A 22,847-nucleotide genomic window follows, 5' to 3' on the forward strand; every position below is an offset into this window, starting at 1 on the left:
TAAAATCCGAGGCCTGGAAAATCGCCTTCATGTTTTTCTGTGTTTTATCCTCATCTACTTTGACACAAAGGCTTCTGCTGTGATGCTCACACCTTTGATAAAGTCTTGAAAGTGTCAGCTTTCTTATTATAGATGTAAAAATATGGAGATGTACCGATGCATGATCTGAATTATAATATTTCTGACTGTCTGAGGCAATCTCAAATCTAAACGAATCAAATTGAATCAAATCGTGGATCGAATTGATTCGATTCGGACCTTGTGAATCGGAATTGAATCGATTCTAGAAATCAGTGACGATACCCAGCCCTAATTTAGACCCCTTTTCCTACACTTTATAACATTTGTACTGTGTGATGGACCTCATATTTCGGTCCACTTTGAACTCACATTTATTCACTGTAACTTTAGTTCACATCACATTATATGCATGGCAATATAAAGCAATGCAGTTCATGAGTGTTGTATATCTTTCATTTACATCTGTATCCTGTTGGAATAAACATTAAAAAGCTTTTTATTTTTTTCTTATGTATATCTTTGTGTGTTTGTGTGTTTGTTGCACAACCAACTGACTCTTTGAATTATAAAGTGCACTCCATGTAAAGGTAATGATCATGGAAGTTTGTTTCCCATTTCCGCTCAGCATTTCTATAACTTCTTCTATGATTATATTGGAATCACAAATATAAGTTGAAGAATTTGCAGATGGGACTAGTCTAGGGTCAAACCCTAGACCAGTTCTTTTTTATTTTATTTATATTTTACATTTGAGCCACCTCCTTAAACTTTTTATTAGTATGCTTCACCTAACAAACTAAAAAAGGTATCTTACCTCAGTGAATGTTTAATTATCATCAAAGATTGGATGTTTAACTTCATTAAACTTTGAATGTGGCAAAAATGTCAATAGGCTAAGGAAGCCAGTCCCTTCAATTGCAAAAAAAACATATAGTTAAGCTTTTCCCAGCTTCCCTTCAGCTGGTCCAAAATAGATTAATCTGGCTGCTAAAAAAAAAAAAAAAAGAAAGCCTGGTTGTTGCATTTCGGTCCATTAACTTTCAAATCAGGACCAGGAGTTTAACCCCTATTCCTATTTCCTTTTAATGACTAAATGACTGACAATTAACAAAATTTTTTTTTACCTCTAATTCAGGTCAAGAAGTCTTCATTAAAGGGTTTCCAACAGCTTCCAACAAGTGTGCAATCAGTTTAGCAGAAAAAAAATGTCAGTTTCAAATGTTGAAAAACATAATTTGCTCATTTGTTATGTAGATCAACTACTCAGCACAGCTAAGAGGGGAAAAATGGATGTACAAACTTCACAAAAATCTTGCTGTGTTCTTTTTATGTGTGATTGTGAGTATGTTGGGGTTGCTGTGGCTCAGGATGTAGAGCAGATCACCTACTAGTTGGAAAGATGGTGGTTTGACCCCTGTCTGCTCCAGTCTGCATGCCAAACATCCTTGGACAAGATAGAAATCACTTACATATGAAAAGCATTTTTAAAAAAGTGCTTATATGAAAGGATGAATGAGGCAAGTTGTATAAAAAAGTGCATTAAGCTCTATGAGTAGAAACGTGCTAAAGAACCAGTCAATTTGTGTTTGTGTGTTTCAAGGTAACTGTATTTATACCCATAGGCAAGGTAAATTTGCTTTACAGAAAAATGATAGCATTTGGCATCCCTTCAAAAACACACATACCTAAAAGAAAAATATAAACCTCACTGTAGAACATATATAGTAATTTAAACGTTTTGAATCAAAAACAAAAGCAGTTCTTATTTAATTCAGTGACAGCAACAGGGACAAAGCTGTTTTTATAACGCTTTGTCCTGCAGCTTGGAAAAAGAAACCTCCGTCCTGTGGAAAGAAGCTGAAATTCACCCCTTAGAGGATGGGGACCATATTTAAGGATTGTTAAAGCCATCCTCTGTACCTGTTTGGAGTACAGGGAGGCTAAAAAACACTGTGGCTCACAAGACATGGGTGGTTTGTCATGAAAGAAGCTACAACAACGGCTCTGCTGGGTCTCAGTTACACTTTTTTTTAATTTTTTATCTTTAAAATGTAAAAAAAAATGTTTCAGTGTTTGCTACAGGCAGTACTGTTCACTGACTTTGTAACAGCAAAAGTTGGCAGTTGCTGCTGTTTTGACTGTTGATGGTGATTACTCTCTAAGGATGGATGTGGTAGGCACACAGTTGGTGATTACATTTGCCCTCCCCCCTTTCCAGTATGTGGCAGTGACATTAGCAGAACAGGAAGCCTCTCCAGACAGCACATAGAGCATGACAGGGCTCATTGATCTCTCACAGCTATGATGATTGTATCTCTCTTCTTTCTCCTCATCCTCAAAGGTAAGTTTCACTATTTCTGTACAATGCATGCAGCTTATCATTTAATTCAATTAAGAAACACTGTTTTTGCTTTGACCAGTAAAATCTTTTTCAGTGTAAGACAATGGCTTATGTTAGCATCTAGTAGCTACCAGCTGACAACCGTTAATTAAATGCTTCAATTTACTAAATCTGTTGTGTTGTGAGCTTCATTCTTTAACACAATTTTAATTGGTTATTAGGAGGATCGGGACAACATAATGATGAGGTGGTAACATTTAGATACTCAGCTTTACCAAGAAAGTTTTATTCTTTTCTTTTTTTCTCCATAGAAACATTTATTTAGTTTGAATAGAAGCTCTCCTGCTTAATCTGCTTGATATGAAACTCATATATAAAACCTACTGTCCAAATAATCTTCCTACTTTTCTCAAACAATTATAAAACACAAAAAACATTGTGGAAAAAATTAAAACTAATTAAAAACAACCTGGCCATGGTTGAAGAACCCAGAAACTGAGAAGGAGATCACAAAACATGTTATTTCAGTCTTTATTATCACAAAAAGAAAACAGGAGAATCTGTGACTGGAGATGAGCTGGGACGGTGCAGGCTGGACAGAACACTTGGGTTGGTACAGAGGAACATTTAGAGTTAATCTTTGCAGTAATTGGAAACCAGAAGTGAGACTCAGGGAAGCCAAGCAAGGATTTATCGATGTTGCCAGGTCTCATATTGTTTGAAACCTAGCCAAAAGTATGTATTTTGTTACATTCTTGCATGTTTTCCCCCATTTGTACCTTCTTGTTTTTTTGTGAGCCCTTTTGTGTATATCCTTTGCACATTTAGGCATGTCGGGCCTATCCAGCATTTTTTACTTACCACCAGTTAGCTGACAGCTGAACTGTTCTCTTTACTTGAGTCTCCAGTACATCCAGCTGCACATCCGATGGTGCAATGTAAAACTAAACTTCAGTCTTTGTCTGACGGTTTTGGGTGCCAAGTGAGCTTTAGCAACAGCCTTATGGTCAAACAGTGATTAGTACAGAAGCTTTATAATAGAAATAGGAGATAATAGGAGAGAGGAAATGCTGAGTGGAATAGAGTCTAGCTCTTCTACGGCTGAGTTGTTTCAGAACCAAGCTATGAGCAGAGGTCAGATTAACTAACTTTTAAATAAATAAATAAATAAATAAATAAACAAAAGTCAGCTCACCACTGCTGAATACAAATAGATCCACATAACACCAAATTTCTACCATTCATCGTGTAACTGGTATGCCCACTGGAGGGCAGGCTCATGTTGCTATTCCAGTCTGGATCCAGCTCAGGCATGCAAAAAACACTGCGGGAACATTAAGAGGGTAAATCTTGAGGTGATTTTTTTTTTTAACATTTAATAGCCCATACCTCTTGTGAAGATTATCTGTGGAAATTTAAAATAAATAGTGTTAAAAGATGAAATAATATATACTGCAACACAGTAGTTGTTAAAAAAAAAAACAGGGGTACTATTTTCTTTCAGGTGGAAATACCTCCACTTTAGAGCTACAAGATGATGCTCAACTGATGCCCAATGAGACCATGACCAGAGGTAAGTAAAACTAACTTTGAGTTCACAGAAGTTATAGATGTGTGCATTTATATTTTTCTCTTGTAGGCTGATCACCCGCAGGAGGCACCATATAGGTCAGGTGCAATAAGTGTTCAGTGGCAGTGCAGGGCACTTGCTTGTTGTTAGTTCCTGGAACATGAAACATCAGCACTCTTGTGAGAAAGGAGCCTGACCTAACGAAAAGGTTGAGAGACGGTGACTAGATATAGTCAGGCTCACCTCAGTACACAACTTCGGCTCTGGGAGCAATCTGGAGCTGTCTAGTTTATGTTTCCAATGTGGAGTCGCCCTTGGTGAGAGGTATGTTTGTTTGCTGCCAGTATGTTGGGGTTTCCCCCAGGGGTTATGGAATAACCAAAGTTAGTCAGAGGACTAACCAAGAAGACTAACTTACTCTATGGACTAACCATAGTTGGTCCATAGACTAGTCCAATGTTTCCCAACCACTGTGCCGCGGTACAGAGGTGTGCCAAGAGAAATGATCAGGTTTGCTGTGGAAGATTATCTGGTTTCGCCTGATTGGTACTCTAAGCGACCGGCATGAGTAACGGGCAGAACAATTATATTATCTTCCTCTAGAGGGCAGTATAACGTCTTGCTCCAATTAAATGGGTTGCCAACTTACAGTAAAACGGAAAAAGACAAGGTAGAAATTACATAATAGTCATCCTGTGAGTGAGATGACAGCGCGTAATATCAATAGATAAATATTTGAAAAGAAAAAGTAGTCAGTCTGACCTGGGTCCTGGAGATAATTCCGACCCAGATGAAGGTCCTAGCATGGGTAGTGGTTTGAAGAAAGCAAAAAAGATATACTGGGGACAAGCCAAGACAATTCCACTATACCTGGTGCACGTGGAAAAATTATCAATATGCTTTTTGTAACATTTTTGTTTGGTGGGGTGCCGTGTGATTTTTCTAATGTGAAATATGTGCCATGGCTCAAAGTGTAGGAAACACTGGACTAGTCCATATTTACCTTATGGACTAACTAAACCATAGTTAGTCCATCTATGAATATGAGGTTACCCTATTAGGACTAACCTATCAGATCAACTTAGTCTATGGACTAAACATGTTTGAGCATAAGGGTGTTCCTAAGTTCACAGGTTGCTGATTGATTTAGTAATAATGTCATCAGTCCAGCAACCACATTTCTTGGACTTGGTTAGAGAGACAAGCTGAGCTGTCAAACAGTCACCACCTGGTGTTCAGTTGGATCAGGTGGGGAAGGATGCAGGAGACTCCAAACTTATTATGAGGGTCACAAGACTCCAAGACTCACAACACTTTGATCCCAATCCAACAGAGACATCGTCTGTGATTGTCCAATGTTCACAATTCCATTGCTGAAGCAGCTGTAAGAAGCTGCAGCTGTAAGATGGTACTAATAGCAGGCGGACGGGGGGCAGCTCTGACAGTAGCTGTGGGGGGAATATGGTGAGGCCATGAAACAAGACTTTTGTTCAGCCTCAACGCAATTTAATTATTATGCCAGGGTTTTGTTGTGTATAGTATGGAGTTCCTGATATTAATTTTAACATTAATAAGAAATAGATTATTAATGAACCCTTTCTGAATGTCTGTATAGATCTTTATATTTCAAATAATGTAATTAGAGAACTGATGAGACACATCCTGCAACCCAAGCCTTTTAGTGGCCACAAGAATCAGGATATCGGCTTTCATTTGTGAGTCAGTGCTTTTAATAGATTGATAAAAGGTTTCTGAAGCAGTCAATATCTACCCACAGAGATTACTGTGGTTGTCATGTTTAATACGACGTATGTTCAGCAGATCTGAAGAGAACATATATCAATTTTAAAGCCTGGATAATCACCAGGACACTGCAGTTCTTATTGAAAAGCATAATTGAGTGTGTTCAAGTTTCCTTTTTTTTTTTTTATGCATTCCTCTCATTGCCTCACTAATACAAAATCTAATCTCATTTCAGATAAAAAAGTAGAAATTGATGAACTTTGCATTTTCCTGGCTGTTGCAAACCACCTGAACTTGACTAAAGACAATAATAAGTACACCATGAGCCGGCCAGTTAGACACCACACTCACCCTTTGACAGTAGTGCTTGAAATGAAAATCTATGCCATCTTAGATATGGTAAGTTGTACTTCTTTAGAGTTTTTTTTTTAATGACTTTTTTTTTCTTTAATTAACGTATTAATTTGACAAATGACATTTATTAAAAATAAATGTCGTGTGTGTATTTTCCATGCAGCCATTTAACAGTTAAATGGGCAGCCGGAAAGCTTTGCATACATGTTGTATTGTATTTGGGACCACTGCGGTACAATTAAAAGAAAAGTATTTTCATAAGCAATAACTTATATTTGTATGTATATTGTATTTTATTAAGCTTGACTTGTGACTTCTTTGCTGACAGAGGGAAATTGACCAGACTTTAATTTCTTACATTTGGGTTTCTTTGGTCAGTATTCTCTTCTTTTAAAATACACAATATTTTACTGAAATGTGGAAATTCAAATTATTTATTTGAAAACGTGTCTATTTGCCCTCTTTCTGTATTTCTCCTCTTATATATCTGGTACATCTTCATGGGTAGAAATGGAAAAATGAGTACATTTGGTGGGACCCATATCAGTTCTGTGGACTGAAATACATAACTGTCCCTACCGGATATTTGTGGATACCAGACATAACAATTGAAGAGATGTAAGTGTAATATATTTGCACATGCACTCACACTGACAGATCCACATGCAGTAATGAGAGAACATTCATTTATTTTTAAAAATGTCAACAAAGCTAAAACATTATTGATTCACTTGTATAAAACATAAAATAATACACTACTGCTCCAAACTCAAAAAAGCCTATCCATTTATTCATTAAGGTGCATACTGAATCTAGAATATGGACAATACCAGATTGTATAAAAACTATTATTTGAAATATTTATTTGGTCCAAACTAATAGCTTGTGTCTTATGTAGATATGCTTAAGCCTGTTCTTTGGCCTACTTGCATGCTGTACGTGCAAACTGACAAAAATAACAACTTTTCAAAATGGTATATGTTACCCTGACACCTCTTTCGGCAATTCATTTAGCCTATAGTTTAAAGTGATTAACTCACAACTCCTTATCCAGATCTAAGTACCAGTCAGTGACACCCTGGCAACCAGAAAAAAAATTGTGTATTGTTCTATTGATCTAGTTTGTGTTTGTTGGGTTTTTTATTACATCTTTAGATTTGCCTCCTGGAGCTTTACATTGTAAACTGCATCTCACACCACAATGTTACTTGTTTTTCATGGTCTGTAAAATGGTAAACTACAAGTGATCTCATTTGTCCCATATTTGCTTTCTTACAGGACAGAGAAGGACAAAGCTACTCCGAGTCCCTATCTCAGCATTAGCTCAGCTGGCTGGGTTGAATTCAGAAATGACCAGGTTGTGCTAAGCACCTGCAAAATGCATGTTTACAAATTTCCCTTCGATATTCAGAGCTGCAACCTTTCGTTCAAGTCTATCCTGCACACTGGTGAGTCCATAACATGTTTTGTTTAGGTGAACTCACACCATCAGATATCATATAGGTACAATATACATTATATACAACATATTTCTTCATGTTTGAGTTGGTCACAGTTATTTTTATATTCATTTCAGATGAAGATATACAGTTACACTACCAGGAAAACAACACTTTGATCACACGGTTGTCTCGGGAAGTGATGCACACACAGTACGAGTGGCTGTTCATCAACATGATAGTCACCAACAAAACCAACCGCTTGAACTTCAACCAAACTTCTGTTGTTTATACTGTAAGTATTTTTTCAAGCAGAGACACATCAATGGAAACTGTCCCGTTTGCCTATGTTACAGGCCTTCAACTGGGTCTGTTTTACACAGAAGAATTAGCTCAAATACATCTCATAGTTCCAACTAAAAACCAGTGCATTTGGTATGTAGGCTCTTCTTCATCTGTTTAAGAATTTTACACCATCCTTTTCTGTTTATTTACACATTCTTCTATATTTTCTTGATAGATTTGTCTTGTAGCAAAAACCACAGGTTCACATCTTAACCCTACTTGCTGACCTTATTTTTGTATGCATCAATATACAATTATAATCACCTTATATCTATCACGATTTGTGAGGGCAGATCATGTGGAGAGAATGAGGTGTGGACCAAAGCGCAGACAAGCAGAGATGGAGGTGGATTTTTTTTTTTAAAGCAAGTCTTTATTGTCGGCTGCACAAAACACTGCAAAACAAAAGGCCACGGGGAGCTGAGATAAACTAAGAAAAACCTAAACTGGAAAAGCTAAATATGAAACTTCAAACACAAAACCTGAAATATAGAACTAGAAAAACCTGAAACGTGGAAACACGGAGGGAAGAATAGCAGACAAAATGCAGAGGAAATGCAGAGGGAGATACACAGAGGAGGAGGAACAAAAGACAACATAGACCATGTATACACACAGAGGGTAATGAGGAAATAGGAAAGAGGAAATACACGAACATAGAAACAAGGATGACTAGAAGTAACGCAGAGGACACAAGGAAGGCACAGAAACAAAAGCTAAAGACTAGAAATCAGCGAAACACTAAAGGATGTTCCCAGGACAGCTGAGAGATCTCTTCAGCATGTCATGAGGCTCCGCCTGGACCCCTCCAAGTAGGCTCTACCCAACAAACCTCACCTAGGAGGCATCAATCAAACACCCTGTTCGGATTCCCAAATCACCCCAACTTGCTCCATTGAGGAGCAAGTTGTTAGTCAGTCTGTTAGTCTGTCTGTAAGGCTGAGCCTAGTAACCCTTCATATGAAGCTCATTTCCCCACACGTACCCAAAATCTTCTTATATCAGTCACCAGAGCTAGTTAACGTAAACGAAGATAAGAACAAAGACCAACAAGTAAATCAACAGCTTCCCCACAAGAAACTTTAAGATGTGGTTGAATGTAGTTTTCAAGTCCACAAAATATAGACTATCCAGTACAAATGGAGGTGTTTCTTTGTCATGAATAACTGATTAATTATCCCTAGATAAATATGGAAAAACTGCTTTTTTGATGTAATTGAATAATTCGGTTCAGATTGAAAAAAACCTGCTTCTCAGTAGTTATTTTAAACATTTAGACACTATAGTATATCGTTTAATATGCACAATTTTGTTAAATTTCCCCTTCTGGTAATCTTAACATTCACTACTCTTAGTCTGGTCATGGTAAAACCTTAATCCACAAAGAGCTAGTTTATACAGGGCAAACATGTTACAGTCAAAAATATAAGAGGATAACCAATATATCTGATTAACCAATTGAACATAATTTCACAGATTACCATGAAGAGGAGGTCTATCCTGTACATTGTGAATTTCATTCTGCCAGTCCTCTTCTTCTTGTGTCTGGACTTGGCATCATTCCTCATCTCAGATACTGGGGGTGAGAAGCTCAGCTTCAAAGTCACCGTCCTGCTGGCTGTTACAGTGATGCAGCTTATCCTCAATGACATTCTGCCCTGTTCTTCAAACAAGGTTCCACTTATAGGTAAAGAAATGTATTTAACTGCACATAGTTACAGCAGTTGTATATTCATGCCACAGTTAATTATAAGGATTTACATATCAGAAGATCATCTGGTCCTGACCAGTTAGTAAAATTAAGTTAATAGAACACCAGATGAACAGCAACACATGACATATTTCACTGTCATTATTTATCTGCTCAACTAGGAAACTAAGCCAGTAGCTTGTAGTCCCCCCTTTAGCAGCCAGAACTTAAAGTAATCGTTTTCTCTCTGACTTTATCAGTCTCTCACATCATTTTGGTGGAATTCTGGCTGATTTACTTACATCATTGCTTTAGTTCATTAATTTATGCATAGTTCTCCTAAGGTCTTGCCACAGCATTTCAATCAGGTTGAGGTTTTTGACTGGAACATTGTAGCACTGATTCTTTTTCACCCATTCTGTTGTAGAAATGCTTGGGATCATTGTCCTGTTATCATTCAGTTTCAGACAAGATCAAACTGTCAAACAGATAATCTCATATTTGACTCTATAATACTTTGGTATACAGAGGAATTCATGGTGGACTCAAGGACTACAAGGTGCCTTGGTCCTGTGGCTGCAAAACAAGCCTGAATCATCATTCCTCAACTGTGTTTGACAGTTGACACTAACATGCTCTGTTTGTTCATTTTCCAAATGTAGTGCTGTGCATTATGTTTAGTATCTCCACTATGATTATACTGGCCCAAGGACGGTGTTCCAGAAGTCTTGCGGTTTCTTTAGATGCAACAGGCTTTCGCTTGGCAACCATTCTAAGCTTGTTTGGCCTTTTTCTGACTGTACTCCCATGAACTCATGCTAACTGAGGCCTGTGACTGAGTCTGAGATGTAATTCTTGGGTGTTTTGGCAGTTTCTCTGAGCGCTACATTGTCTGACCTAGAGATGAATTGGGACATCCACTCCTGGCAACACTGGCAATTATCTTAAATGTTTCCAATTGTAACTAACATTTCTTACTTTAGAAAGTTGGACTTTAAAAAGTTTTTTCCCAGACTGATGGGCAGCAGCAATTGCTTCTTGTCTGTATTTACCCTCAATCAGTCGTGGCAGATGACTGCCCCTCCCTGGTTTCCTCCTGTTACAAAATACATTTTTCCTTCCCACTGTCACCAAGTGCTTGCTCATACGGGGTTATCTGATTGTTCGGGTGTCCTCTGTAATATTGTAGGGTATTTACCTTACTTTGCAACGTAGTGCAACATGTCATGCATTATTGTTCATCTGAACCATTTACCTAATTTTAGCACCTGGTAAGAACCACATTACATTTTATTACCCTCTGTATGTAAAACCTTAGAAGAAACCATGTACTTTCTTTTTACAATGACTGTATATCCACATTAATGACACAGCCTGCTCTCCTCAGCTGTCTACTGCATTGGGATATTTGCTCTGATGCTGCTCAGCCTCCTGGAGACAATTTTGGTGATGCATCTGATTGAGAAAGACTCTGCAGCTCAAGATAACGAGACTAGTAGAGACCAAAGCACAGATGTGAACTGTGGTGACAAATCCAATCCACACAGAAACCTTGAAATTTCAGGTATATTTTGGATGTATAGTTATGGTTTATATACTCAAAGACACATTAATAATGGTTCATTGTACAACTAATTATTTATATAAATTTAAATTGTGTTGCCTTTATCTTTATGCCTAATATGTTTTTTCCAGATAGTCACTGTGCATCTGTCTGTGATGCACCTGCTGAAGAAATGCAATCGGTGATCAAAGAGGTGAGGATTATATTACACTTTTAAAGGATTTTTAAATTATTATTTTTTTAAGTGTAAAAAAATCTTAACAGACATTGTGTTTGCATGGAAGAGATTATTCTTAACATTTTTGTATATCTGGAATGATCTCTTTTGTTCCAAATGGAGTGGGAAAAAAACATCTGCAAATATGCACTGCTAATGTTAATTATCTTTCTCCAAAACCGCTTTCAGGGGAGCAGAAGTAAACTGATGGACGTGTCCTTTGCTGTGGAAAAAGTTTCAGATGAACCAGGGGCAACTGAGAAACCAATGAATCGACTCAGCAGTAACAGGAAGGAAGAAATGAAGTCAGGCTATTGGACCAGAGTGGTTAAAATCATTAACAGGGCTTTCTTGATTTTTTATGTCTCAGCAGTCACTCTGTTTTTAGGGGTTATGTTTATAATGTGGAACAGTTCTGAAGATGATGATGGGTAGAAGAAAAACCCTCTCAATAAATAAATTGCTAGTTTAAAAACAAAGTTAAACATTTTGAAATCATTATGCACCGTCTGTTTTCACACCTGTAGTTTCCATGTATTCAAACCAAAGAAGACAGAACAGTCATTGATGCAATGTAGGCTGGTGAGAGTTCATACTGGCATGTTACAAAGTAATCCAAAGATGTAAACGTGGAGTCTGATCCACACTGATAATGTAGTTATGTTTAGTTATCTATTATGCATCATCAAATTTAAAATGACCCACTGTAGAAAATACTGACTTTTAAAGCATTATTACAAAACAAGTCTGTTTAAGCTTCTAAAGTTCAAACTGGTCGCAACTTTGTTATATTTATTAATTGCTTTTTACAGTTAAAGTTAAAATGTACCAACTAGATTAATATGATATATTATTTTAAAATATTTATTTTTAAACTGTAAGTTGTTGTTTTTTTTTTAACATGTTGTACCGAAAGCTGATATGTACACATTGGGTCGAACCCAGTCTGACCTCAATGATTATTTTGGTCATTGGAATTTTGACTGGTACTCCTCTATATTGTACTTTCATTTTCTTTGAATTCATTTAAAATGTGTATTTATTTTGATGAGAATTTTAGTAAAGTGACATCTGTTGCTGTAAGTCTGGAAATCATTTGATGGGCTGTTAGTTTGTGTATGTGTATGCATATTTTTATGTGATAATGGCTTTTCTTGCTGGGTTAAGGTTAATTATATGATTGGAAAAATGATTTAGCCAAATATTGAAAATGAGAATTTAGCCATATACAGTACTTCTTGTGGATGAGATTGCCTTGGCTTCAAAGTTACACTGTGAGAAAACCTGGAGTCATTTTTGCCCAGGACATCCTTTAAAGTTTTGCTTTCTAACTAACTGTTTTCTTTCATCTCTGCCATATCAATAAAATTAGAAACATTCAATCTCAGAATGATACTAGTTCAACCTAGTTCATCCGTGAATCACTTCTAGACCACACTGTCATAATTCTGTATTATTTGAATATTCTAGAAACTCCCTGAAAAGCCTTGGATTTTCAATCAGTTTCTTTTTCTTGCTGTAGCAAGTGTACTAACATGGACTAGAAAAGAGAGATCATATTTCCCTCTATTTCTGTTTACTCGGTTAGGTTAAGGTTAAATCCAGAAATGACACACTCTCCATTGTTATCAAAAGGATAAAACTTTCGGTTTTCAACCAGACTATTTCTGGTTACATAACATATATCTTCTGATGTAACTTGGACAGAGTCATCAAGACATCAGACACCCTCAGCCAGCCTGTGATGATGAGGCCCCTGGCTTGTGTCCAATTCATCTTCCAGGCTTCCAGACCTTGGAAAGCTTCCAAACCCTGCTCATCCTGATGCCACTTTTCCCATAAACTTGCTTGTGCTGCAACCACAATTCAACCTGGTTGACTGCCCCATGTCTTCCACTTTTAGCTGGTTCTGACCTCAATGCCTGCTGCAGAGACTTTGTTGTTGCTGGAGTCCCTGTATAGCATCACTTGCTTGGCAGGGTGACCGTGAATTCTTCCAAAACACAAGGTGAAGGGAAGTTTTTCAGCTTGTTCTTGCTGCGATAAAGTTCAATGCTGCTGAGACAATCTGTGCAGGTAGTGCCTAATCCTCCTCTCAAATCCTTAACATGGGTCAGTGGAAACTCATAGACCTGCAGTGGCCAGAGGAGCTGAGTTGTATTTAGGTCTGGATTAGGTGACCCTGAAACACCTTTAGTTATTCTGGTTTTTAGTTTTCACTGCTTTTCACTTTCCATGTCTTTATATGTCACTGCAATAAATCATCTCTACTCTCTCCATAGTATGTACTTTGTCTTTCTCTCCGTGCTAAAGCCACTGCTGAATTTGCACACATGGACTATGACAATAATTATTATTACAGTGGTGTTACATTCAGTGGTGAACTGAAGGGCTGCCCCAAGACCGAGTATACGATAAGTAATGTAAATCATGTAACTGACACTTTTCAGTCCTAGAAAAAAATTATTAAGACTATTTAAAAGGGTACACCGAAGAGTGTCAAGAAAGCAGGATTACTGAGCATGCATCAATTTATAGTAGTAAACAAACAAAGTGACTGTAAAGAGTGATTGGCCAGTTGTATGGAGATGAGATTGTAGCCAAGCATTTTACTTCTCCTTCTTTCTTTTCCATCCACCTTTATTGCAGACAGAGGAGAAGCTTTAACTATTATGTTGGACTGTTAAAAGTGGAAGTCCACCTTTAAATTTATTACTTTGTGTTTTCCAGTTATGACCTTTAAGACCACGCTGGTGCAGGGCACTCTAACTACAACAAGGTAATTGGGAATAGATGCAAACAATGATAAACAAATATCAAGTGGAGGGAAATGAATTCGCTTTTTTATCTTTTTGAGTTTGCCCCCTTCAAATCTTCCTCTGCTGGAAGATGAAGCCAAAGTTTCTAAAAAAGTCCTTCACCACATCTAGCTTTTAGCAAAGCTGATGAGGAAGTGGATGGCTGCCCACATGCATTGAAGAGATTGTATGTAAGTGTGAAATGTAGTCCACACGTCTTAAGTGGAATTTATACAGCACTAGTACAAAACAATGATTATCACATTTTATTAATTTCTACTAATAAATATTGATTTTGCTTTGATTTTGCTCTGTTTATTTACTTTCACATTCAGGCAGTTTTTTTTTTCACTGACTTTGTAACAGCACCATTGGTGTTACTGGTTGCCAATATGCTGCAGCCATTATGCTCTTACAATTGATGTGGACATGGATGTGCAGTAAGTCTTTACATTTGCCCCGCCCTCTTCCAGTGAGGACAGTGAGATTAGTGCAGCATGTGCAGACAACATAGAGAGGTTAACACACTCACAGCCATGAGAATTGTGGGTTTCTTTTTTCTACTCCTCCTCAAAGGTAAGCTGAGACGTTATTGTGTACTGCATGTGTGTTAAATTTATAGAAAGACTGTTTGTTTTTACTTATTATAAATATTTTAGTCTAGGATAGATGCTTGCTTCTCTAAGCATCTTGTAGACATCTCTGTGATGTATCCAGTTGGAATAATTTACTGACAATATTTACACAAAGGCCTATGATTAACCTTCATGCCAAGTTTTGGTTGCTAAATTCCTGCTCAAACAAACTATTACTTTTAAAAGAATATTATATATAAGATTTGCCAAGTGGGTAAATGGTATAAACTGAGCAATTAGCTGATCTGGGCTGGCAGTAAAAGAGGCAGCCCAGATCAGTCACGAGTGCAGCTTTTCTTTGTGGCTTGCATAAACTGACAATATGGTTGATATTTGTAACTATTGTCATCTTACTGTCCTTCCTGGATGATAAAATATGCAAAGTAGGAAATTTTGCTTTTCATTTTTGTATTAAAAAACTCATTTCTTTCAGGTGGAAATGCCTCCAGTTTAGAGAGACAAGATTATGGTACAGAACAAACACTTCAAAACTTTTTTGCTCTGTATTTGCCCTGTGATGAGCTCGCAACCTCTCCAAGCTGTGCCCTATACCCTGCCAGCCCCATAGTGACAATGAATTGTACAAGTGGATAAGAACATAGTTAGATGTTATTAACAGATGATGAAATATGAATAATCTAATAGATGTGTATTGTTTGTTTATATGTTTGTTTTTTTGCCAGATGGAAATGCTTCCAGTCCTGAGCTACAAGAAATTGGAATGCCATGTAAGAATCTAATTATATAAATATTGTGTAATCATTAAACTTTCCCATTTCTTTAGCCAGGCAGTGTTTTTGTTGTGGATAATTTTCCTGACTAAATAAAGAAAAAATAGTAGGTACACATGTACTTGTGAGCATTTTAAATGGATTTGATGCCATAAAATATAGCTGCTCCTCCCAAGGTAAATATACTAACAGATAAATACATTAAACCAACACTTACCAAATACCATATACTGAAAAATGTGGAAAATAACATCCCATATGTTCTTCTTTCAGTTAATTACTTGGCAGAGATAAAGAATCCTGAAGATATTCCGATCTTTGAACGAATGCGAAGTATGAAACAAAACCTGCAAAACTTCTTCTTTTTCTTCTTCTTGTCTTTCTTCTCAATCTGTCTAATATTGTAGACTGTGAGTATACATGGAGACTGAACCAGGTTATTGTTTTAATTCTGGGTTGAGTGTTTATGCCTGTGTTGAGTCAATAACAACTTGCTGAAACTTATGCGTTTAGAAAACTTATTTTTAAATGAAGACTGTTTTTAAATTTAATTGTCTGCTCAGATCTTCACATTTACAATAATTTCATTAGAGAATTGATTACATATACATGCTCAATTCAGGCCTTTTTGTGACCACAAGCCCCTAGATCCTGGGTTACATTTGTGATCCCATGCTTTTCATGGCTTGTTAAAAGGTTCCTGAAGCAGTCTATACGTACCCACAGAAGTGTTGTTCTGTTGTTCATTGACACCATTAGCTCATAAGCATTAACATGGATAAACATGAAGTTTGAAGTCTCGATAACCACCAGATCACTGAAGTGCTTTTTGAAAGCAAATTTAATTAGCATGGAAGAGTGGAAGGTGGAATTTGTTTTTTCTTTTTCTTGCAGGAATTTACTCTCTAATGCATTATATGTGTATTCATTTCAGATAGACAAATGGACACAGATGAAAGTTGCAGTTCTCAGGCTGTTGTAAACTACCTGAACCTAACCCAAGACAGTCACAAATACACTCTGAGCCGGCCTGTTAAATGCCACAATCATCTTACATGGATATTTGTTGAAATGAAAATTTTTGCCATCCTAGATGTGGTAAGTTATTTTTACTGTTTTGTTTATTTTTAATGACTGCTCTTGTTTTTAATGTTATTTCCTCTGTAGCTGATTAAAAGGATCATAGCAAACCATCTTTTTCAGCTACATTCACGGAGCTGGAAATTTTTTAAATACTGCATTTCAGTCTGGACAATTTAAGTCAATTAATTACTGTCATTTCCATCTGTATGTGACCGACACCCCCCCCCCCCCCCCCCCCCCTCTCTGACTACATGGAAAGTTGTTGATTAAGTCAGAAAAGACATGGAACGGGGGGTTGTGGTGGACTCTGGTTGCACAGTGGTTTGCGGATGAGTGTCTTTTGTCCTGTCTTCCTTCCCTCACCCCCAATCAGTCGTGGCAGTTAGCTACAGCTATATAAATAAAATTGAACTGAATTAACCGTATGCCATTAGCCATCAGATGGTGTGAGATGGCACTGAGAAAAGCTCAGCTTCTCCCTGAAGTAACACTGCTCAATTTCTTTGCTCACAGAGAGAAACTGATCAGACCTTCATTTCTTACATTTGGGTTTATTTGGTGAGCCTATTCTTAAAAATACATAATTTCTCACTCTATTGGTGAAATTAAAAGTATTATTTTTAAAATGACATTTTCATCTTTTCCTCGCTTTTTTTCCCCTCTACTTGTACCTCGTCTCTCTTTTTCTCATTCCTCTGTGCAGAGATGGGACAATGAGCACATTTGGTGGGATCCAAATGAGTTCTGTGGACTTGATCATATATTAGTTCCAACCAAGCTTTTGTGGATGCCGGATCTAACTATTGAAGAAATGTAAGTTTAATAAACACTCACTGATTCACAAACAGTCACTACCAAAGAAATTTATTGTTTAGAAATGACAAAAGCCTGAGACATTTAGATTAATTTGCAGGGAAAACATACATTTTCATCAAGCTGTAACCTTTCAGTCATCAAATAGCTAATGGAATAGAAAATATAGCTAATGAAAAGGTTAGAAAAAAACAATCTTTACCTGAGACATTAATTTTGTCTTTGAAACTTTGAATCACCATACAAAAAACAAAGAGGGAATATGATGCAATGATCACAGTGCATCCATTGTCTTGAATGTGGTGATTTTGTCAGACATCACTGCTTTGCAGACAAAACTGTTTAAGTCCTCTTTGTTCAAAGTTTTTACCGGTAGCATCCTTCTTATTATTAATAATAATATTATTAACTATCCACTATCTCACCTTGTAAGCCTCTTGAAATCTCTCTCAAATGTAGAAGTGATATTTTTCAGGTCATTTTCTTCTGTAATATTCTCTTCTGTGCTGTATCTGCTGTATGCAGCAGCCTTCAGACAGTGTAACTGCTGATTTTAAAAAATATCAAAATGTGTTCGAACTTCAGAAATTAGACTTTGGTCACCCTAGTTTATTTTTAGTTCATAGCAGTTTAAAGCAGCGCAGTGAGTAACTAAGATGTGGCTAGATGAATCTTCCATTTAAGCTCCTCCCACCAGTAGCTAGTTAGCTGTTTTATGCTATAGATACTAAAAAAATACCATTCTTATACATGAGAGTTTTTTGTTTACATAGTAGGTGTACTTAGCTTGTTACAGTCCGTAACAGATAATATACTATTTTTAGTTACCATAATCTAATTTGTTCTCATTGGTTACTCAGGACAGAGAAGGACAAAGCCTCTCCAAGTCCTTATCTCAACATTAGGAATTACGGTTGGGTTGAATTTAGGAATGATCAGGTAGTGCTAAGCACCTGCAAGATGCACGTGTACAAATTCCCCTTTGACATTCAGAGCTGCAACCTCTCCGTGAAGTCTATCATGCACTCTGGTGAGCCCATAACATTTTGTTTGCATGTGTTTTCAATGGTCTGATGAGCACACAGCATCAGAAACCACAACATGTATTCCTTCCTTGTTGGACTGCTCACAGTTATTTTTATATTTCACTACAGATAAAGAAATTCTGTTATTCTACCAGGAAAACAGTACTTTGATCTCAGAGTGGTCTCGTGAGGTGATGCACACACAGTACGAGTGGCTGTTCATCAACATGTCAGTCACCAACAAAACTGTTAACCATTTTGGCTTCAACCAAACTACGATTATTTACACTGTAAGTATTGCTAAAAGCAGAATAAAAAAGTTGTTTTTCAATCGGGTACATTGCATACTTTAGCCACACTATGATGACTCATCTTTCTACAGCAAATAAAGGATATCACTATCCATGCTGCTGCGGTTTAGTAAGTTGTAGAGCAATGCAGTGTGCTTGTTGCCAAGTTAGTTGGTTCAAATTAGCAATGATATATTTCAGATAAATACACTTTATTAAGGGGGGGCACACTCTGGCGACAGTGGGAAGGAAAAACTCCCTTTTAACAAGAGGAAACCTCCGGCAGAACCAGGCTCAGGGAGGGGCGGGGCCATCTGCTGCGACCGGTTGGGGTGAGAGAAGGAAGACAGGATAAAAGGCATGCTGTGGAAGAGAGACAGAGATTAAAAACAAGTAGTATTCAGTGCAGAGAGGTCTATTAACACATAGTGAGTGAGAAAGGTGACTGAAGAAGAAATACTCAATGCATCACAGGAATCCCACAGCCACCTACACCTATTGCAGCATTATAGGGATGATTCAGGGTCACCTGATCCAGCCCTAACTATATGCTTTATCGAAAAGAGAAGTTTTAAGCCTAATCTTAAAAGTAGAGATAGTGTCTGTCTCCTGAATCCAAACTGGAAGCTGGTTCCACAGAAGAGGGGCCTGAAAACTGAAGTTCTCCCCTGAGTTCTCCCCATGTTTGCATGGGTTCTCTCTGAGTACTCAGGCTTCCTCAGTCCAAAGACATGTAGTTAGTGGGGATAGGTTAATTTGAAACTCTAAATTGCCCATAGGTGTGAATTCGGGTGTGAATGTGAGAGCGAATAGTTGTCTGAGTCTATGTGTCAGCCCTGTGACAGCTGGGATTGGCTCCAGCCTCCCCGCAACCCTGAAAAAAATAAGTGGAGGAGAATGGATGAATGGATGGATAGTCACTTTATTAATATACATAAATTACTCATATATATACTTCATTTGTAAAAGAGAGTGTAGGTGTACAGAAATGTTCCTTTAAATGTAGCATAACAATGGTGACAGGAATAATGCTAAGATCTTTGCAAGTCAAAGTTACATACCGATCAAACGGCATTGATTCTCAGAGAAAGCAGACATTGTTAACTACCAAGTAAAATAACTGAATGTACAGCACAAAATAGATGGATGGAAGGCCTCAGGGCAAATAATCTGCAGGTGATCTCTACAAACTACAAGTTGCATCAATCAACAAAAATATATAGCCAGTCCAGACTGAGGCAGCGGCGGCATGTATATGACTCCTATAACGGTATAGGGAACAGCTGTGCAAGGGAGGGATGCTCAGATAGAAGATGCTATTTATAATTTATAAATAAATATAATACAGAAAAGGGCCATCAGATTAATACATAATGCAGGGTACAGGGATCATACAAATAGACTATTTTTCAAAATGCAAGCTATTAAATTCCAAGACTTAGTGGAGTTTAAAACAGTGCAAATAATATATAAAGTAAGAAATAAAATGCTTCCAAAAGAAATCTGTAAATTGATTATAGATAGAGAAGGTGAGTATAACTTAAGAGGGAAATGGAATTTAAAAATACAAAGTGTTAGAACAACTTTAAAAAGTTTGTCTATCTCTATAGCAGGAGTTAAATTATGGAACAGTCTAACAGAAGAAATGAAAGAAAGTAACAACATAAACCAGTTTAAAATGAAATATCAAAAACACATTTTTAACAAATATAAGAATGAAGAAAACAGGGTTAACCCAGGGCGGTAATGTTGCTCGTAATAGTGTTTTAGTTTGTTTGTCTCATAATTTGTCAATCTGCAAACCGTCAGTCCTCATTTATATGAAAGTAACTATTCTGTGGTGGGGCTTGTTTATTTGTTTTGTTTATTTGTTTATTTGTTTGTTTTGTTTTTGTCTTTGCTTTACTTTTGCTTCATATGTTGTTTGCTTAATTTAAGGCTAAAAGAAAATTAAATCAATGAGAGGTAAAATTTGAGGGGGTAGGGACTAATACGTGTATACTTCTGAATACTCCTTTTCAAACAAAAGAATGGAATGATATTTTGTAATGATTGTGAAGTCACATGTTTGAAATAAAAATGAACTGAACTGAATATAATATTCTTTTTGCTACTGCACATTGTCACATAATCTTTGTTTATTGCAGCAAAAAAAATGTTTGATATTGTTACTTGTCTTTCTGTGGCTATCTTGTTAGCATATGTATAGTTACCTCTATCCAACATAACCACCTGACATAAAATTTGGCAGATTACCATGAAGAGGAGATCTGTACTCTACATTGCCAATTTCTTGCTGCCAGTCCTCTTCTTCTTGTTTCTGGACTTGGCTTCTTTCCTGATCTCCGACAGTGGTGGCGAAAAACTCGGCTTTAAGATCACTGTCCTGCTCGCTGTCACAGTGATGCAACTTATTCTCAATGAGATTCTGCCCTGCTCTTCAAACAAGGTTCCACTTATAGGTAATGCAGCTGAATCTATCCTTTGTTTGACTGTGCATAGTGCACCAGTTTTACTGCAGAGTTGAGATCTTTTAACACTGAGCTATTTGTTTTAAAACACAATTAATTTTAATAATGACCAAAGCAACCAAAGATGTACTGATCCACCCGCAAAACACTTCAAGCTGCTCATCTCACTGTAACAACAAGTAACTTTGCTGACTCAACACATTATGTGTCCTTGTGATTACTGGGATTCTGGCCTTCACTCTGTGCTCCAGTCTAATTTCACTTCAGTTAAGTTCTGCTGTATCACATCAAAATACCAGTACACAGCCAATACAGTTAGTGCTTTGAGCAGTCCAATCATGTCAATTATACATCCCCTGGCATTTCACATAAAGGAAACAAACTTACCAGTATATGAGTGTTTTTGTTATTTTTCAGGGCTAATTGTTGTGCAAACCTTAATAAGTCATATCTGTATGATTTTAATACTCTACTCTCAAAATGTTGCACTCTGAAAAGGAAAAGAATAAAATACAAATTAAAAAACTGCAAAATTCATACAATGTTTCTTTAGTAGATACCAATAGCAGTTTTTAACTTTAAAAAATGGTTATGTGCTGCTGTAGACTGTTGGTTAATCTGGCTTACAGACTCAATAATTATTTACTTCTCCATCTTATTGATGCTGTCTGCTCTCCTCAGCAATCTACTGTATTGGAATTTTTGCTCTCATGCTGCTCAGCCTACTGGAGACAATGTTGGTGATGTATCTGATTGAGAAAGACTCAACAGCCCAACACAATGAGACAAATGAGGACCAAAGCCTGACTGAGAGATGTGGGGAAAAACAGCGCAAATCCAACTTTCAGTGCTCTTTTAGAGGTATGCTGTCCCATAGTATCATATAAGCTTATCATACAAACCTCTATTACCCTTGCAGGCTTGTATGTGTAGGTACGGTTTACAAGCTCAGACTGTTTCAGAGCTTACTATATACTGATTGTTTGTATCATTCTAATGATGTGGCGTTCTGTATGTCCTTTAGACATGACAAAATTCATTCACTGTGCATCTGTCTATGATGCAGCTACTGATGAAGCACCACCTGTGACCAAAGAGGTTAGATTAAAGTACAACAGCTATTATAAGCATGGAAGAAATATATCCCTATACTGAATGAGAAAAAAATTACATTATAAGGCAAAAAATGTTTATTGCATGTAGCAGCAACTAATAGACCATATATGGCCTAAAACCTTGTTAATTGCCTTTCTACAAAACCACATTAGGGTAGCACCAACAAACTGATGGAGGTGTCATTTGATATGGAAAAGATCTCAGATGAGCTGGAGAAGATTGAGAAAACTGTGAATCTGCTCAACAGCAACGAGAGCAAAGAGGAGAAATCCGGCTACTGGACCAGAATGGTTAAAGTCATCAACAGGGTTTTCTTAATTTGCTATATCATAGCAGTTACTGTATTTATAGGAACTATGTTTTCATTGTGGAGAACTTCTGAAGACTAGTATCTCTAAAGTCCAATGAAATAACAACAACAACAATAATAATAATAATAATAATAATAATAATAATAATAATAATAATAAATATTGCCGATTACATGTACTTATGTGTGGTCTTTGTTCACACCTGTAGTTCATTTCCTTTTGATTAAACCAAGGAATAGGCCAGTTAGGTCAATTTTGTCTCATCTGATGCATCTAATATTTACTGACCT

The 22,847-nt window shown here is 37.0% G+C and overlaps 2 protein-coding genes across 3 annotated transcripts; both read left to right on the plus strand.

The window, feature by feature from the left end:
• The first annotated feature begins 2,253 nt into the window (after positions 1–2,253).
• Positions 2,254–12,320, plus strand: LOC308390582 (5-hydroxytryptamine receptor 3A-like). 2 transcript variants are annotated; one of them, XM_080872757.1, is made up of 12 exons: positions 2,331–2,362; positions 3,867–3,935; positions 4,002–4,256; positions 5,911–6,074; positions 6,358–6,402; positions 6,538–6,647; positions 7,308–7,477; positions 7,606–7,763; positions 9,290–9,500; positions 10,891–11,067; positions 11,199–11,260; positions 11,474–12,320. In XM_080872757.1, the coding sequence occupies exons 4-12, from the start codon at positions 5,997–5,999 to the stop codon at positions 11,717–11,719; spliced, it is 1,257 nt and encodes a 418-aa protein (XP_080728883.1). In that variant the 5' UTR covers positions 2,331–2,362; positions 3,867–3,935; positions 4,002–4,256; positions 5,911–5,996; the 3' UTR covers positions 11,720–12,320. The 2 variants fall into 2 exon arrangements, with proteins under 2 accessions (XP_080728882.1, XP_080728883.1); XM_080872756.1 differs by lacking the exon at positions 4,002–4,256 and having other exon boundaries at positions 2,254–2,362.
• A 5,105-nt stretch (positions 12,321–17,425) lies between these two features.
• LOC308390381 (uncharacterized protein) lies at positions 17,426–22,650 on the plus strand. The gene is made up of 3 exons (XM_080872327.1): positions 17,426–21,991; positions 22,155–22,228; positions 22,399–22,650. Exons 1-3 carry the CDS (start codon positions 21,841–21,843, stop codon positions 22,633–22,635), a joined length of 462 nt encoding a protein of 153 aa, XP_080728453.1. The 5' UTR covers positions 17,426–21,840; the 3' UTR covers positions 22,636–22,650.
• Positions 22,651–22,847: the final 197 nt, after the last annotated feature.

This window comes from Rhamphochromis sp. 'chilingali', assembly GCF_963969265.1.
Source record: "Rhamphochromis sp. 'chilingali' genome assembly, chromosome: 22".
Classification (NCBI taxonomy): Eukaryota; Metazoa; Chordata; class Actinopteri; order Cichliformes; family Cichlidae; genus Rhamphochromis; species Rhamphochromis sp. 'chilingali'.

Bases quoted from the DNA above. Each gene is read 5' to 3' on its own strand.
- LOC308390582 (XM_080872756.1), top strand. From the start codon at position 2,323: ATGATGATTGTATCTCTCTTCTTTCTCCTCATCCTCAAAG. The intron at 2,363-3,866 runs GTAAGTTTCACT...ATTTTCTTTCAG, and splicing joins CTTTCTCCTCATCCTCAAAG to GTGGAAATACCTCCACTTTA. The intron at 6,648-7,307 runs GTAAGTGTAATA...GCTTTCTTACAG, and splicing joins GACATAACAATTGAAGAGAT to GACAGAGAAGGACAAAGCTA.
- LOC308390381 (XM_080872327.1), top strand. From the start codon at position 21,841: ATGCTGCTCAGCCTACTGGAGACAATGTTGGTGATGTATCTGATTGAG. The intron at 21,992-22,154 runs GTATGCTGTCCC...TATGTCCTTTAG, and splicing joins CTTTCAGTGCTCTTTTAGAG to ACATGACAAAATTCATTCAC. The intron at 22,229-22,398 runs GTTAGATTAAAG...AAACCACATTAG, and splicing joins CACCACCTGTGACCAAAGAG to GGTAGCACCAACAAACTGAT.